General features: G+C 43.1%; 1 protein-coding gene across 1 annotated transcript in view; it reads left to right on the top strand.

Annotated features, from left to right (window-relative positions):
• TNFRSF11A (TNF receptor superfamily member 11a) overlaps positions 1 to 16,804 on the top strand; it is a 77,465-nt gene that overhangs the window by 36,401 nt on the left and 24,260 nt on the right. Inside the window, exon 2 of the mRNA XM_040432175.1 lies at positions 15,766 to 15,835. Within this exon, the coding sequence (XP_040288109.1) occupies positions 15,766 to 15,835 (70 nt within the window). The remainder of the gene's footprint in view (positions 1 to 15,765; positions 15,836 to 16,804) is intronic.

Genomic DNA, 16,804 nt, shown 5'->3' with positions numbered 1-16,804 from the left:
TGCTTTCTCATCATTAGTAGGGTCCCAATGACTGAACCCTATTGATCCCACAGTTATTTAGTATTATATTTATTTTTATAGCGCTTACATATTGCGCAGCGCCGTACAGACATTGCCGTCTCTCACATCACTGCTTGTTTCCAATTTTTTGTGTGTTGGGGAACTGGAGTACCTGGAGGAAAGCCACACAAATACGAGGGGTAGCATCATGCTTGCCAACTCTCCTAGAATGTCCGAGAAGCTCCCTGAAACAGTGAAGACCTCCCAGATTCACAGATGATTTGACAAATCTCCCAATGGCAGAAGAGTCTCCCAGCACCACCCAGTGACCGACCCTAATTGTGTGTGGCACTGTTATGGAAGTCCTGTGTATGGCTGTGTTATGGCGGCACTGTTATGGAAGCCTTGTTTATGGTGGCACTTTTATGGGAGCCCTGTATATAGCTGTTTCATGGCGGCACTGTTAGGGAAGCCCTGTGTATAGCGGCACTGTTAGGGAAGCCCTGTTTTTGGGGGCACTGTTAGGGAAGTGCTGTGTATAGCGGCACTGTTAGGGAAGCCCTGTGTATAGCAGCACTGTTAGGGAAGCCCTGTGTATGGGGGCACTGTTAGGGAAGCCCTGTGTATAGCAGCACTGTTTGGGAAGCCCTGTGTATAGCGGCACTGTTAGGGAAGCCCTGTTTTTGGGGGCACTGTTAGGGAAGTGCTGTGTATAGCAGCACTGTTAGGGAAGCCCTGTGTATAGCAGCACTGTTAGGGAAGCCCTGTGTATGGGGGCACTGTTAGGGAAGCCCTGTGTATAGCAGCACTGTTAGGGAAGCCCTGTGTATAGCGGCACTGTTAGGGAAGCCCTGTGTATGGGGGCACTGTTAGGGAAGCCCTGTGTATAGCAGCACTGTTAGGGAAGCCCTGTGTATAGCGGCACTGTTAGGGAAGCCCTGTTTTTGGGGGCACTGTTAGGGAAGCTTTGTGTATGGGGGCACTGTTAGGGAAGCCCTGTGTATAGCGGCACTGTTAGGGAAGCCCTGTGTTTGGGGGCACTGTTAGGGAAGCTTTGTGTATGGGGGCACTGTTAGGGAAGCCCTGTGTATAGCGGCACTGTTAGGGAAGCTTTGTGTATGGGGGCACTGTTAGGGAAGCCCTGTGTATAGCGGCACTGTTAGAGAAGCCCTGTGTATAGCGGCACTGTTAGGGAAGCCCTGTGTATGGGGGCACTGTTAGAGAAGCCCTGTGTATAGCGGCACTGTTAGGGAAGCCCTGTGTATAGCGGCACTGTTAGAGAAGCCCTGTGTATAGCGGCACTGTTAGGGAAGCTTTGTGTATGGGGGCACTGTTAGAGAAGCCCTGTGTATAGCGGCACTGTTAGGGAAGCTTTTCGTATGGGGGCAGTGGTCTTATGTTTAGTGTATGACGTCAGATACATTTTATATTGTCTACATTTGCTATTTCTGCATGGAAGACAGTTATAGAGCAGACTAGTAATGGTTCCCTGCATAAATAGCAAACTCCTAATATTATGTTGACATATGTATTTTATATATATGAATTACTGCAACTTTCGTACTCCTCCTCGGCAAAAAATACTCCTCAAAAATGCTAAGAGAACAAAATGTAGTGCGACCTCTGCCAGAGAATCTACTATTAGTCTTCAGTGAAAAACGGACGCACCACGGACACCACACGGATGCCTTCTGTGTTGTGCCAATAGAAGACCGTAACGGATAGGAGCCTCCCTAGCGTCACCTGCGGTGGTAGGGAGGCTCCTCACCGTTGTAGAGGCTCCTCACATTTCTCCAGTTGTTTTTTCATAGGAAATACAATAAAAAGCAAAAAGTACTAGTTAAGGATTAAGATGTAATAAACGTTATCTGTTTTCTGGAGAAGGTGTTTGATTTAATGAAGCACTAACAGGTTCACTAGAATGTTTCCCCTGCTGTTGTGAAACCTGTATGCCAGGACTAGGCTCGTCTCTTGTGGAAATCCTTTATTTAGTAGCGGATGTGGGAGGAAAATTGAAGTTGGCAAGACAGCAGAGAACAGAACGGACATCTGTTTTGCAGCTGGGAAATACAGGACAAATGGAAGCGTTTTGTAGGAAATCAGCCCCTGAAATAGGCTTCTGAAAGTAAGCACATAATCCTCTATACACAAATATACACAGCAACAAAGTGACAAGGCTGAAAAAAGTAATCTGTCCAGTTCAGCCTGTTATCAAGAGGAAGGCAAAATCTACCCTCATGAGGTAGAAGCCACTTTTTCTCATTTCAGGGGAAAAAATTCCTTCCCGACTCCAATCAGGCAATCAGATAACTCCCTGGATCAACGACCCCTCTCTAGTAGCTATAGCCTGTAATATTATTACGCTCTAGAAACACATCCAGGCCCCTCTTGAATTCCTTTATTGTACTCACCATCACCACCTCCTCAGGCAGAGAGTTCCATAGTCTCACTGCTCTTACCGTAAAGAATCCTCTTCTGTGTTGATGTAGAAACCTGAATATTTGTAGATTTTGGGGGAGAATGGGGCGAGCTGCTCTGACTGGTGAACCCAGTCCTCCCATGTTGCGGCTTGGAAAATGAATGGTTACATGCGACTTCTCCCACCATTAACAGCAGTCAGCGGATGGCTTATTGTTAAAGGATTTATCTTTGTGAAACAAACCTTTTTAGAAGAGTTGTCACAACTGCACAAACCATATCCACATTGTTATAGGGCAACCTGGACATTGTAGAAGTCAGCCCCCAACTCCGAATCCCCTCCGTGACCCAGAGTACACATTAGATTGTCCTTCTGTTGGGAGCAGTGTTAGGTCTATACAAGTTCTGAAATGTAAACACGAATGCCATTCATTGTGGTAAATGGTGAAGTGCAGTGATTAACCCCTTCCCGTGTATGCATTTTGGGCCTTAGTCACCATGCAATTTTTGTTCATTTTTTCATAGTCACATTCCAAGAGCTATAACTTTTTTATTTTTCCTTTGATGTAGTCATATGAGAGAATGTTTTTTTGTGGGACAAGTTGTAGTTTTTTACGGCACCATTTTGGCATACACATAGTTAACCATTTTGGTTAGCTATTATTAACTCTTTCTGGTGGGATGTGAAAAAAACTGCAATACTTCCTATGAGATTTTACATTGTAAATTTTGCAACATTCGCTTTGCATCATAAATAATATGATTACTTTATTCTCCTGGTCAGTACAATTACAGCGATACCAAACACATCCCACGACCCATAACGTTTTATTTTTCATTCTGAAGAGCTGTTTAGGGCTTGATTTTTGCATGATAGGTTTTCATTGATACCATTTTGGGGCACATAACACTTTTTCATTGCCTTTTATGCAGTTTTTTTCATGGCAAATAAACATACATTTTTTATGGCGTTGATCATGCATTCTCGCTCATGGGGGTGCCGATGCCTGACAGAGGGAGCCTCCTCCCTCTTAACCACTTAGGTGCTGCAGTCGCTATTGACTGTGTCATCTAAGGAGTTAGGCTGCGTTCACACGGGCGAGATTTCCGCGCGGGTGCAATGCGGTAGGTGAACGCATTGCACCCGCACTGAATCTGGGCCCATTCATTTCAATGGGGCTGTTCAGATGAGCGATGATTTTCACGCATCACTTATGCGTTGCGTGAAAATCGCAGCATGCTCTATATTCTGCGTTTTTCACGCAACGCAGGCCCCATAGAAGTGAATGGGGTTACGTGAAAATCGCAAGCATCCGCAAGCAAGTGCGGATGCGGTGCGATTTTCACGCATGGTTGCTAGGTGACAGTCTATAAACTGTATTATTTTCCCTTATAACATGGTTATAAGGGAAAATAATAGCATTCTGAAAACAGAATGCTTAGTAGGTGATCAATTGAGGGTTAAAAATAAAAATAAAAATTAACTCACCTTCTCCTCTTGTTCGCGTAGTTCTCCCGGTCTTTAGTTCTTTAAAAGATGAACTATGGTCTAAAGGACCTTTGGTGACGTCAGATCACATGCTCCAATCACATGGTACATCACCGCGGTGATGTACCATGTGATTGGAGCATGTGATCTGACGTCACCAAAGGTCCTTTAGACCATAGTTCATCTTTTAAAGAACTAAAGACCGGGAGAACTACGCGAACAAGAGGAGAAGGTGAGTTAATTTTTTTTATTTTTTTTTAACCCTCAATTGATCACCTACTAAGCATTCTGTTTTCAGAATGCTATTATTTTCCCTTATAACCATGTTATAAGGAAAAATAATAACATCTACACAACACCGAACCCAAACCTGAACTTCTGTGAAGAAGTTCGGGTCTGGGTACCACAGTCGGTTTTTTATCACGCGCGTGCAAAACACATTGCACCCGCGCGATAAAAACTGAACATCGGAACGCAATCGCAGTCAAAACTGACTGCAATTGCATTTCTACTCGCGCGGGTTTGCCGCAACACACCGGGACGCATCCGGAACTAATCCGGACACGCTCGTGTGAACCCAGCCTTAGGGCAGGAGCCTGACTGTCATGTGAGAGCCAGGCTCCTGCTCTCTACTTCACAGGAAACCCGTGGAATGCTTATTCCTTAAGCACCCTCCATATACATGCATAAGAAATTTGCTTATGTGAATGCCTCCCTTTTATTTATTTTTTTGTTCACCATACAGCGTATTTCCTACATTGCAGGCTTATTAAAGCGTTTTCCAGGAGTAAAATATTGATCACCTATCCGATATGATATTGATGAGGATCAGTGTTGTACTCCCAGAAAACCCCTTTATGGTACATTAATAGCTCTTTGATATTATTTGATGTACTAAATTACACATTGTAATATTAGCATTGGGTGTAATATGACCGAATTCTCACAAAGCCTGGAAGATGTAAATCACAGATGCAGACTAGGTACATTAGCACACGGCTACACTGAAGTCTAGAGAAGAGCTCCAGATGTTCTGTAGAAGGTTCCTCATATATGGGATATATAGTTTACACTACCCTTTGTGTATTCTCTGATGTACATTACATAAGCAGGTTTAAAGGGATTTTACATCTTACTGTGAAAATGATTGATCGTCCTTCTAGTTAACAGTAACTAGAAAGTGGATTTCTGGCCCCTTTTCATGAGTAAAAAAAAAAAAATAAGGACCAAGAAATACAGCAACCGGGCATGCCACCCGAAGTCTTTACTGGGGAACCCTTTTTGCTTTATCAGAGTTTGCAGTTTTCTTGTATCTTGTAGTGTGGTCTATAGAGTACACTGAAAATAGTTTTTGCTCTGTAGTTTCACCCACAAGGTTTTAACATCCTCATAATCTTAAAGGGGTTGTCTAGAATTACAGCGACAGACTGCAGTTCCTAGCGCCCACCGCAGGAAATGATTGAGGGCCCACCATCTGTTTATACAGGACATGTCAATTTATAAGTAATTTTTATTATCACTGTACATGCAGGACTTATCAGCAAAAGGTTTAACCCTTTCTTCTTGGCAGTCTTCCTTTTTTGTGTTTTCGTTTTTCATTCCCTGCCTTCCTGGAGCCATAACTTTTTACTTTTTCCGTTCACATAGCCGTATCAGGGATTGTTTTTTGCTGGACAAGTTGTACTTTCTAATGGCACCATTTACTATTGCAAAAATTCCAAATGGGGTGGAATTGGAAAAAAAAAACACAGTTTTTGCCTCAGTTCTATGGGTTTTGTTTTTACAACGTTCCCTATGCAGTAAAACTAACTTGTTTCCTTTATTCTACAGGTCAGTACAAATACAGTGATACCACATTGATATAGTTTTCTTGTGTTTTAATAATGAAAAAAAGAAATGCTGGAGGAAAAAAAATTCACTTTGCATCACCATATTCTGACCATAATTTTTTTAATAGTTACGGCAATGGGACTGTGTGAGGGCCTTTTTCTTTGCAGGGTGATCTGTACTTTTTATTAATACCATTTTGGACTGTGTTTTTTATCACTCTATTAAATTTTTTTGGGGAGGTGAAGCCTCCTTAGTGGCCTTTGATGTGCGATCATTAGATCACTTGTCCCCCACACTGCAATGAATTAATATTGCAATATAAGGGACTTGCGCTATTTTCCTAAGGAGCACTGCCACCTGCAGGGCTCAATAGAAACTACTGATCTATTAGCGTGGAACTCTTCAGAGATCCAGACTATTAGACCTATTGCACACGACCGTATGGCTTTTTCAGTGTTTTGCGATCCGTTTTTCACGGATCCGTTGTTCCGTTTTTTGTTTCCGTTGTGTTTCCGTTTCTGTTCCGTTTTTCCGTTCAGTTTTTCCGTATGGCATATACAGTATACAGTAATTACATAGATAAAATTGGGCTGGGCATAACATTTTCAATAGATGGTTCAGCAAAAAACGGAACGGAAACGGAAGACATACGGATGCATTTCCGTATGTGTTCCGTTTTTTTGCGGACCCATTGACTTGAATGGAGCCACGGACTGTGATTTGCGGGCAATAATAGGACATGTTCTATGTTAAAACGGAAAAACGGAAATACGGAAACGGAATGCATACGGAGTACATTCCGTTTTTTTTGCGGACCCATTGAAATGAATGGTTCCATATACGGAGCGTATACGGAACGCAAAAAACGTCCAGTAAACGGGAAAAAAAAACTTCCGTGTGCAATAGGCCTTAGAGAGAACAAATGGCTTCCCCGATCTCCGCACAGGGAAGCCGTTTGGGCCCCGGTAGTGCAGCGACTAGGCAACATCCACCTCAGATGCCGTGGTCATAATTGCAGGCATTAAACCAAAAGAAACCCCCCCAGCAATGGAATCTGCTGTGCTGGCGATCAGGAGCCATCTTTAAAGACCTAGCTTCCGACGTACATGTACAGCAGCCTTCGGGAAAGGGTTAATAGAGGATCAAGTTCATGGGTGGACACAGACTGAAACAGTTTCTGCAAAAGGAGTAACATAGCAGCATGCTCTCTTAAGGACTCGGCACGTGATCCTGTTCGGCCACCCCCCTGCATCTCGCCTCTGTGTTGTCCTTCATTGTGCATCCTGATGAATATCACATGCACAGGTGCAAACATTACAAAACCTCTGCAACAAAAATCACAATGGAGGACATTTACTCATGTCTGAATTGAACAATGTGCACCAAAAAACTGGTGCTAATCTATCTATTATTTAAGGGCTCATGCACATGGCCGTTGCCCTGCCGTGGCCATATTGCGGCCCGCATGAAGGACCCATTCTTGAATGGATCCGCAAACCCGGAGATGCGGTGCGGAAGCACGGATCGGAACCCCACGGAAGCACTACGGAATGCTTCCGTGGTGTTTCTGGCTGTGCCTCTGCAGTGCTAAAAAGTAGTGCATGGACTACTTTTTTGCAGTGTGGATCGCGGACCCCATTCAAGTGAATGGATCCGAGATCCGCATGCGGCTGCCCCACAGTCGGTGCCCGTGCATTGCGGACTGCAATTTGCGGTCCGCAGCATGGGCCCACCTAGCACACGGTCGTGTGCATGAGCCCTAAGACACCTTTTTTCCGGCATTCAGCCATGTAATAGGTGGTATAAGGTACTGTGATAAAGCGAGCACATTTTTACACTGTCTAATGTAAGTTTACACTGTCTATACAATAGTCAGGAGTAATAAATCTGCTGGACACTACATGTAGACGATCCATGAAATCACACAGCAGCGCTGTACTAAGGGAGAAAATAACGCAGGGTCCTCCTGGAAGAAGCTCATGTGTAGATGTTCTGTAGAGTTCCTCATGTATGTATTTTACACTTCGCTATGTGTATTCTCTGATGTACATTACATAAGCAGGTTTAAAGGGATTTTCCATCTTACTGTGGAAATGATTGATCATCCATCTACAGTGTCTTACAAACGTATTCACCCCCTTGACTTTTTCCTCACAACCTGGAATTAACATGGATTGTTTGAGGATTTGCATCATTTAATTTCCAGAACATGAACACAACTTTGAAGATGTTTGTTTTTGTTTATTGTGAAGCAAACAACAAATAGGACAAAATAACAGAAATGGTCAATGTGCAGAACTATTCACCCCCCTAAAGTCAATACTTTGTAGAGCCACCTTTTACAGCAATCACAGCTCCAAGTGGCTTTGGATAAGTCTCTATGAGCTTGCCACATCTTACCGCTGGGATTTTTGCCCATTCCTCCTTGCAAAACTGTTCCAGCTCCTTCAAGTTGGATGGTTTGCGCTTGTGAACAGCAATCTTTAAGTCTGACCACAGATTTTCTATTGGATTGAGATCTGGGCTTTGACTAGGCCATTCCAACACATTTACATGTTTCCCCTTAAACCACTCAAGTGTTGCTTTAGCAGTGTGTTTGGGGTCATTGTCCTGCTGGAAGGTGAACCTCCGTCCTAGCCTCAAATCACGCACAGAGTGGTACAGGTTTTGCTCAAGAATATCCCTGTATTTAGCACCGTCCATCTTTCCCTCAACTCTGACCAGTTTCCCAGTCCCGGTGTCACGGATGATGCTGCCACCACCATGTTTCACTATGGGGATGGTGTTCTTTGGGTGATGTGGTGTGTTGGGTTTGCTCCAGAAATAGCGTTTTCTTTGATGGCCGAAAAGTTCTATTTTAGTCTCATCAGACCGGAGCACCTTCCTCCATACATTTTGGGAGTCTCCCACATGCCTTTTCGCAAACTCACAACGTGCCTTTTTGTTTTTAGCTGAAAGTAATGGCTTTCTTCTGGCCACTCTGCCATAAAGCCCAACTCTATGGAGCGTATGGCTTATTGTCGTCCTATGTACAGATACTCCAGTCTCTGCTGTGGAACTCTGCAACTCCTCCAGGGTTACCTTAGGTCTCTGTGCTGCCTCTCTGATTAATGCCCTCCTTGCCCGGTCCGTGAGTTAATTATGTGACTTCTGAAGGTAATTGGTTGCACCAGAGCTTTTTATGGGCTTCCTAACAAAGGGGGTGAAATACATACGCACATGACAATTTTCTGTTTTCTATTTCTAAACAAGTTTTATTTATATATTTTTCTGATTTCACTTCACCAACTTAGACTATTGTGTTCTGATCCATCACATACAATTCAGATTAACAAAACATTGAACTTAAGGCTGTAATGTAACAAAATGCGAAAAAAGTCAAGGGGGGTTGAATACTTTTGCAAGGCACTGTAGTAAATGGAAGGTGGATTCCTGGCCCCTTGTCATGAGTTAAAAAAAAAAAGGTCCAAGAAATACAGCAACCGGGCATGCCACCCGAAGTCTTTAACTGGGGAACCCTTTTTGCTTTATCAGCATTTGCAGTTTTCTGGAGCATATGGAAAATAGTTTTTTTTTTCTACTTTTCTCTGAATCATTCTTCTGGGAAGCGAAAAGAAAGCGTTGACCCATAGAAGAAAACTGACAGAAAAGCTGATGAGAGTAGTCCTTTCATTATAGGTAACACATTCTGACTTTACCTCCATTTGTTCAGTATGAAGGAGATACGCCCATGTGTCAGTGTGACTTGGAAATACCCTGTTATATGGCTCTCCTCACCTAGTCTGTCACAATTACAGAAACTGCATACCACTGTCAAGGTGGGAAAGAACAGAAAAGGAAACTCCCAAGTTCCTAGTGCAGGGAAATGGTGCGTTTATGTAGAAAAATACCCACACCGCCACATGAGCTCCACCGCTATTCTCCCTTAGTACAGCGCTGCTGTGTGATTTCATGGATCGTCTACATGTAGTGTCCAGCAGATTTATTACTCCTGACTATTGTATAGACAGTGTAAGCTTACATTAGACAGTGTAAAAATGTGCTCGCTTTATCACAGTACCTTATACCACCTATTACATGGCTGAATGCCGGAAAAAAGGTGTCTTAGGGCTCATGCACACGACCCGACCGTGTGCTAGGCGGGCCCATGCACGGGCACCGACTGTGGGGCAGCCGCATGCGGATCTCGGACCCATTCACTTGAATGGGGTCCGCGATCCGCACTGCAAAAAAGTAGTCCATGCACTACTTTTTAGCACTGCAGAGGCACGGCCAGAAACACCACGGAAGCATTCCGTAGTGCTTCCGATCCGTGCTTCCGCACCGCATCTCCGGGTTTGCGGATCCATTCAAGAATGGGTCCGCATCCGTGATGCGGGTTGCACACGGCCAGTGCCCCGTGTATTGCGGACCCGCCGTATGCGGGCCGCAATATGGCCACGGCAGGGCAACGGCCGTGTGCATGAGCCCTTAAATAATAGATAGATTAGCACCAGTTTTTTGGTGCACATTGTTCAATTCAGACATGAGTAAATGTCCTCCATTGTGATTTTTGTTGCAGAGGTTTTGTAATGTTTGCACCTGTGCATGTGATATTCATCAGGATGCACAATGAAGGACAACACAGAGGCGAGATGCAGGGGGGTGGCCGAACAGGATTACGTGCTATTACATGGCTGAATGCCAGAATTTTTTACCAAAATTCCACCATAATTTTGCTGCACAGTGTTGCAACTTAAAGGGATTCTGTCACCACTTTTTACCCTATAGAGATGCGGACATGCACGGCTAGATCGCCGCTATCATGTCCACAATATACCTGTCCCATATATCTGTGTGGTTTTATTGTGTGTAAAAAATGATTTTATATATATGTAAATCAGCCTGGTAAGGCTACGGCGATCTGACTTCGTGAGCAAGGAGGAGATTCCTGGATACAGGGGGTGCTAGGCTCCTTCACAGGGGACGTGGCTTGGCTCCAGAATGGTTAGTGCAGCCCCTTAGGCTCCTTACCAGACTAATTTACATACAAACCGGATTCCAAAAAAGTTGGGACACTATACAAATCGTGAATAAAAACTGAATGCAATGATGTGGAGGTGCCAACTTCTAATATTTTTTTCAGAATAGAACCTAAATCACGGAACAAAAGTTTAAACTGAGAAAATGTACCATTTTAAAGGGAAAAATATGTTGAATCGGAATTTCATGGTGTTAACAAATCCCCAAAAAGTTGGGACAAGGCCATTTTCACCACTGTGTGGCATCTCCCCTTCTTCTTACAACAGTCAATAGACGTCTGGGGACCGAGGAGACCAGTTTCTCAAGTTTAGAAATAGGAATGCTCTCCCATTCTTGTCTAATACAGGCCTCTAACTGTTCAATCGTCTTGGGCCTTCTTTGTTGCACCTTCCTCTTTATGATGCGCCAAATGTTCTCTATAGGTGAAAGATCTGGACTGCAGACTGGCCATTTCAGTACCCGGATCCTTCTCCTACGCAGCCATGATGTTCTGATTGATGCAGAATGTGGTCTGGCATTATCTTGTTGAAAAATGCAGGGTCTTCCCTGAAAGAGATGACGTCTGGATGGGAGCATATGTTGTTCTAGAACCTGAATATATTTTTCTGCATTGATGGTGCCTTTCCAGACATGCAAGCTGCCCATGCCACACGCACTCATGCAACCCCATACCATCAGAGATGCAGGCTTCTGAACTGAGCGTTGATAACAACTTGGGTTGTCCTTGTCCTCTTTGGTCCGGATGACATGGCGTCCCAGATTTCCAAAAAGAACTTTGAATCGTGACTCGTCTGACCACAGAACAGTCTTCCATTTTGCCACACTCCATTTTAAATGATCCCTGGCCCAGTGAAAACGCCTGAGCTTGTGGTTCTTGCTTAGAAATGGCTTCTTCTTTGCACTGTAGAGTTTCAGCTGGCAACGGCGGATGGCACGGTGGATTGTGTTCACTGACAATGGTTTCTGGAAGTATTCCTGAGCCCATTCTGTGATTTCCTTTACAGTAGCATTCCTGTTTGTGGTGCAGTGTCGTTTAAGGGCCCGGAGATCACGGGCATCCAGTATGGTTTTACGGCCTTGACCCTTACGCACAGAGATTGTTCCAGATTCTCTGAATCTTCGGATGATGTTATGCACAGTTGATGATGATAGATGCAAAGTCTTTGCAATTTTTAGCTGGGTAACTCCTTTCTGATATTGCTCCACTATCTTTCTGCGCAACATTGTGGGAATTGGTGATCCTCTACCCATCTTGGCTTCTGAGAGACACTGCCACTCTGAGAAGCTCTTTTTATACCCAATCATGTTGCCAATTGACCTAATTAGTGTTAATTGGTCTTCCAGTTCTTCGTTATGCTCAAATTTACTTTTTCCAGCCTCTTATTGCTACTTGTCCCAACTTTTTGGGGATTTGTTGACACCGTGAATCAACGTATTTTTCCTTTAAAATGATACATTTACTCGGATTAAACGTTTGATCTGTCATCTACGTTCTATTACAAATAAAATATTGACATTTGCCATCTCCACATCATTGCATTCAGTTTTTATTCACAATTTGTTTAGTGTCCCAACTTTTTTGGAATCCGGTTTGTATATATAAAATCTTTTTTTTACACTCAATAAAACCACTCAGAGATATGGAACAGGTGTATTGTGGACATGATAGCGGCGATCTAGCCGTGCATGTCCGCATCTCTATAGGGTAAAAAGAGGTGACAGAATCCCTTTAAGCTAAGTCCATTCCCTTCCATTTCCTGCTAACCCACGCTGGTTGCAGGACAAGTCAGAAAAAAGTGTCTTAAACAATTGATAGATTTGTACCATTTTTTGGTGCAAATTGTTCCAGAATTCAGACATGAGTAAATGTCCTCCATTGTGATTTTCTTTTTGCAGAGGTTTTGTAATGTTTGCATGTGATAGTCATCAGGATGCACATGGAGGAAAATATGGAGGGAAGATTATATGCTAAGTCTTCAAGAGAGCATGCTGCTATGTCAGTCCTTATGTAGAAACGTTTTCAGTCTATGTCCACCTATGAACCTCTATTAACCCTTTCCCGAGGACTTCTGTACATGTACTGTATGTCGGAAGTTGGGTCTTTAAAGATAGCTACCACAGCCGGTTCCAATGCTGGGAGGTTTCTGCTGTTTTAACATCTGAGGTGGCAGTCGCCTAGAGCGCTGCACTCCTGGGGCCCGAACAGCTTCCTGTGCGGAGAACGGGGAAGCTATTTGTTCTCTCTAATAGTCTGGATCTCTGAAGATCAGTAATTCTATTTTTTACTATTTTTTATTTTTTTTCAGTATTAAAACACAAGAAAAACTATATCAAAGTGGTATCGCTGTAATTGTACTGACATGGAGAAGGAAGGGAACAAGTTAGTTTTACTGCATAGGGAATGCCATAAAAACAAAAACTATCAAATTGGCGGAACTGCATTTTTTTCCAATTCCACCCCATTTGGAATTTTTGCAGTAGTAAATGCAATAGTAAATGGTGCCTTTAGAAAGTACAACTATGTGAATGGAAAAATTAAAAAGTTACGGCTCCAGGAAAACAGTGAATGAAAAATTAAAACACAAAAACGGAAGACTGCCAAGGTGAGAAAAGTTTAAATCTTTTGTTGATAAGTCCTGCATGTATACTGATAATAAAAATTATTTATACTATAAGTCGACGTGTCCTGTATACACAGATGGTGGGCCCTCAGAATAATTTCCTCTGGTGGGCACTAGGAACTTCAGTCTGGCACTGTAATTCTAGACAACCCCTTTAAGATTATGAGGATGTTGAAACCTTGTGGGTGAAACTACAGAGGAAGGCCTCATGAACACAGCCGCAGTTTTGGCGGCTTGGATGCGGACCCATTCACTTCAATGGGACCGCAAAAGATGCGGACAGCACTCCGTGTGCTGTTCGCATCCATTGCTCCGTTCCGTGGCCCCGCTAAAAAAATATAACATGTCCTATTCTTGTCCGTGCTTTGCGGACAAAAATAGGCATTTATATTAAAGCCTGTCCGTGCTGTTCCGCAAATTGCGGAACGCTCACTGACGCCATCCGTGTTTTGCGGATCCGCAATTTGCGGACCGCAAAACACACCACGGTCGTGTGCATGAGGCCGAAAAGCAATTTTCTGTGTACTCTATAGACCACACTACATGATACATGATCAGCTTTACAAGGAAATTGAGCAGGCTGCACAGGGTGATAGAGTGGTGATAATAGGGGATTTCAACTATCAAGATATTTACATGATTCCTTGGGTTTATCCCCTTTAAGACATCGTGATTTTTCCCTTTCGTTGCGCTGCTGTCCCAAACCCATACGTTTATTTTTGCATTCACATAGCCATATGAGGACTTTTACTTTCTAATGGCACCATTTAATATTCAACACATTGTAATGGGAAGCAGAAGAAAAATCCAACTGGAGTAGAATTGGAAAAGAACGCAATTCTGCCAATGTATATTCAATAAAGAATTTTCTATGTTTCTATATGGAGGAGCCGTAGTCCAATTTTTTTGTGGATTGAAAATAATGTGGCAGCTTTTGGCTAAAATTGTAATTGTTCCATGTAAATTAGCCTTCACTTGTTACCTTTATTTATTAATAAGAGTGTTTCATTGCATACCCAAAATAGGCAAGCCAAATGTCATAAAAGAGCAAGTAATACTCTCTTTACTGATCCCTTGATGCACCGATTCTGACACTTTTTGGGTTCCCTGTTGGTTTCTACTCCATGGTCCCATTTGACGTAAAATTGTTTACATGAATCGGAAGCCACATACTTTTTAGTTGAATGTGTGGGGAATACATTTTCATTAGACAATGCTCCGTCTGAAAGAGACTTAACAAAACCACAAACAGGACTCTCTGGTAGATAAAACTGATATGAACACATCTGATGATTGATGTAATTTTATAAACATTCTCAAATTGACGTAGAAGTTAAACAAATCTCATTGTTCATGTGACCTTGACTTGCTCATACTACATTTATCTCTTTAGTAAATTGTCTGAATATTTGAAAACCAAGTTGTTTATACTTTGTGTTCTACATTATGTATTAAAGGGATTTTCCAGGACTTCGATATCAATGATGTAACATCGGCTGCTGTGCGCCGCTGTTCCCCCACTTACCACCGTGGTCCCGGGCACCGCGCTCAGCGGTGATCTGTGGCTAGTTCTTCCCATTCACTACTGCAGTCCTGGGCTCTGTCTGTGTGGGTACTGTGGTTCTGGCATCCACTCCACAGTTTCCTCTCAGCCCTGGCCGCAGCATGCTTGCTGTTTGTTTTCTGAAGCACTTCCTTAAGGGCCGGCGCGCGTCACTTCCTTTATGGGTTAGGTCATGTGGCCTCGCTAACCAATCCTAGCCCTCCTGCGCATATATAAGTGGCTCTGCCCCCTTCCCAGATGCCGCAGTGTCAGGGCCCTTGTGCTCTGCTAAGGCTCCTGTTAATCACTTGTGTTCCTGACTCGTATTTGTGTTATTGGATTCTGCTACCCATCTGATCCTTGCCTGCTAGCCTTGACTCTCCTGTTGCCGACCCGGATTGCCTGACCTGTACCTGTGCTGCCTGCCCTGACCTTTCGCCTGTCTGACTACGCCTCTGACTCATCCTTCGGTCCTGCACTGTTGCTCCTGGTAACGATTCCGCCTGCCCGACTACGCCTGTACTTCTTGTACCTTTCCCTGGTACCTCCTGGTCCGCCTGGACCAGCTGCCTCTTGTGCCTATCCTCCTCAAGTGGTAGTGACCTGGTGTTCCCCTCGGGAAAGTCTATCCTCACCATCAGGGTGTGAAGAACTCCCATAGACGTGAATGAAGAGTGCACGTTCTTCCAGGTTTCCCCAAAGATCTGATTATTGAGGGTCACAATAGGGATATGCACTGTGATCAGCTTACTGTCAAGGAACGATTATAACTAAGTGGGTATGGATTGCCTAAAGAGGTGAACCTCTATTATATGCTAACATTTTATCTTGTGTTCCTTCAGAACTCTTTGCAGTGTGATCCAGGGAAGCAGTATGGACATCTTGGACGATGCTGCAATAAATGCCCACCAGGTATGTTTCTAACAATTATTTATTTTCTTTATGGAATAGGGCTTAGTTACCTGGGTTAGACCGTCAGAATGTACATAGAGTAGACCTATCTCAAAGAAGCATCCCGTAAGTGTGTATTACAAGTACATACATAAGCTTTGAACCTCAATCAGTAACGGTCGTGTCAAAAGGCCGGGAGGACTGTACGGATGAAAGACCAATTTACATTTGTAGGTGATAAGTTCAGGATTGCAAAACAAAAAAAAATTAAAAGCTTTAACGTCCAGTTATATGGGGTTCAATATGGAATTTATTCCAAAAATAGTGAATTGTTAAAGATGATAGTAATGTTTTATTTATAATATAGCAGCAACATACGTACTTTAAAGTAACCTTTTGAAGACATGTAGAATGAAGCAAAAAACTTCCAAAATCCTTACCCAAAGATTAAGTATGTATCAATTGGCCCATTGAAAAATAGCTATAAAGTCAACCAAAAGCAAAACTAGGGCACTCTCTAAAATATTCGAAATGATATCACAATTTATGGATGGGTTAAACATCTATACAGGTTTCTTGTTGGTGTTGATGTTTAACCCTTTACTAGCCCTGACTATTCTTCTGTATAAGATAGTTTGGCCATCAGGCCGGCTCTCTTCTTTCCTTGTCATGCTTTTTTATTCTACTAATATTGTAAATTTATAATTGTGATATATTGTTTCTAATATTTTTGTGCTGTCGTTTTGTTTTTGGTTGACTGTAGAGTGAAGTGAATATATATGTGACAAGATCAGATTGTGCATGAGTCATAGACTATGGTTATAGCCAAAATAAAGTTGTGTTATATAGGCCTCCTTTTAGTTTTCATTACAGCGCAGTTTGGGTAGAGCGTTTAACAGAATAGGTGCAGCAAATTGTGATACTTAAAGGGAACCTGTCATCAACTTTATGCTAACCTCACTGAGGGCAGCATAAAATAGTGACAGAAAC

Source organism: Bufo bufo, chromosome 5 (genome assembly GCF_905171765.1).
Source record: "Bufo bufo chromosome 5, aBufBuf1.1, whole genome shotgun sequence".
Lineage (NCBI taxonomy): Eukaryota > Metazoa > Chordata > Amphibia > Anura > Bufonidae > Bufo > Bufo bufo.
Note: the sequence above shows the minus strand (reverse complement) of the source record. Positions and strands in the feature narration are given on the sequence as shown.